Raw genomic sequence first — 1,745 nt, forward strand, 5'->3', positions numbered from 1 at the left:
AAAATGGATGTACCATGATCCTCCATTATTTCTTCTATCCTATCATTTAACACAGAAACACAAAGAAACTCAGACATATGTGTGCACACATGCCCACATCTACACCATTCTATTTTGTCCCAGACTGCCAACTGGCAAGCACATGAGAGTGACATGTTATAATCTAAATTAAGGCAAAACTATCTTCAACAGTATACACCTTAGAAAGCATTTGAATAGGAGTGAATGAACAAGAAACAGAAAACAGCTGTTTCGGAACATCCACTCTAGAAATGTCACTAGTATCTACAAAGGATAGGGAATACTGAAAAACACAATTTCTGCTAAAAAAAAAAAAAAAGAAGAAGAAAACTAAATTTATAATGATCCAGATCTTGGAAAATTTGGGAATTTCTTGAACTATCTCTGAGAAAGAAGATCAGACATGAGATGAATCAAGATACTTCCATGTTTAATCCAGGGTAAAGGAGGGAAGTAAGAAAGATACAAAGACCCAATCAAGGCCGATAGGAAACACAAACTAGTCTGGATGAAGACTCCCATCATTTGATAATTGAGTATGGTCAAGAGATTTCAGTTTGCACCTATTTTTATTTCTAGACAAATCCTCACTAAATGGCCTCGGAGAAACATAGCACCATCAATGAGTTCATTCTCCTCGGTTTGTCTGCTGCCCCTCACATCCAGGCTCACTTGTTTGGGCTGTTTTTGGAAATTTACCTCCTGACCATGGCAGGAATCCTGATGATACTGGTGGTAATCAGAGCAGATTCTCACCTCCACACCCCCATGTACTTCTTTCTGAGTCACCTCTCGTTCTTGGATATTTGTTTTTCTTCTGTCACAGTGCCGAAGCTGCTGGAGAATCTGTTGTCTCAGAAGAAAATCATCTCTGTGAAGGGCTGCCTGACTCAAATCTTCTTTTTGATTGAGGCTGGAGCCACTGAAGTCTGCCTGCTTGCAGTGATGGCCTATGACCACTTTGCTGCCATCTGCCACCCTCTGCTCTATTGCCAGCTGATGAGCAACCTACTTTGTAAGAGATTGGTGTGGGGATCCTGGAGCCTGGGCTTTCTAAATGCACTCCTCAACATCCTCCCAGCTATGAACCTGGACTTCTGTGGACATGATTCCATCCCTCATTACAGCTGTGAGCTGCCCTCTCTTTTCCCTCTATCCTGCTCTCATGTCTCCACCAGTTTTACTGTCTTGCTCAGCTCCAGCCTCCTCTATGGACTTGGAACCTCTTTCCTGATCTTCTATTCTTACGCCCGCATTGTCTCCACCATCCTGAGCATCAGCACCTCCTCAGGTAGAAGCAAGGCCTTCTCCACCTGCTCCTCTCACCTCACTACAGTCCTTCTGTTGTATGACTCAGCTTTCCTGCGTTATTTCATGCCAACCTCAGGTTCACCATTGGAATTGATCTTCTCTATACAGTATAGTGTAGTTACTCCCTTAGTGAATCCCCTTGTCTATAGCCTGAAAAACAATGGGGTGAAAGCGGCTCTGAAAAGGACCTTGAAAAAATATCTTCACTATTAACTAACCACACACAGAGGCTGATGGGTAACTAGTTTGCTGCAACAAGATATCTATTCAGTGGCCAATAAGAGAATGTCCTGTTTGCTCCTGATATTGGATGCATATTTTAACAATTCAGAGATCTATTATGATAAGGTGGAGGAGGATGGCTCTCTTTTATTCTATCTTACAGCAGAGAAAAACATCAAATCACCATAATA

The 1,745-nt window shown here is 42.1% G+C and overlaps 1 protein-coding gene across 1 annotated transcript; it reads left to right on the plus strand.

The window, feature by feature from the left end:
* The first annotated feature begins 615 nt into the window (after positions 1-615).
* On the plus strand, positions 616-1,545 carry LOC143689936 (olfactory receptor 8S1-like). The gene has a single exon (XM_077167966.1). The coding sequence runs from the start codon at positions 616-618 to the stop codon at positions 1,543-1,545; it is 930 nt and encodes a 309-aa protein (XP_077024081.1).
* Positions 1,546-1,745: the final 200 nt, after the last annotated feature.

Source organism: Tamandua tetradactyla, chromosome 7 (genome assembly GCF_023851605.1).
Source record: "Tamandua tetradactyla isolate mTamTet1 chromosome 7, mTamTet1.pri, whole genome shotgun sequence".
NCBI classification, from domain to species: domain Eukaryota; kingdom Metazoa; phylum Chordata; class Mammalia; order Pilosa; family Myrmecophagidae; genus Tamandua; species Tamandua tetradactyla.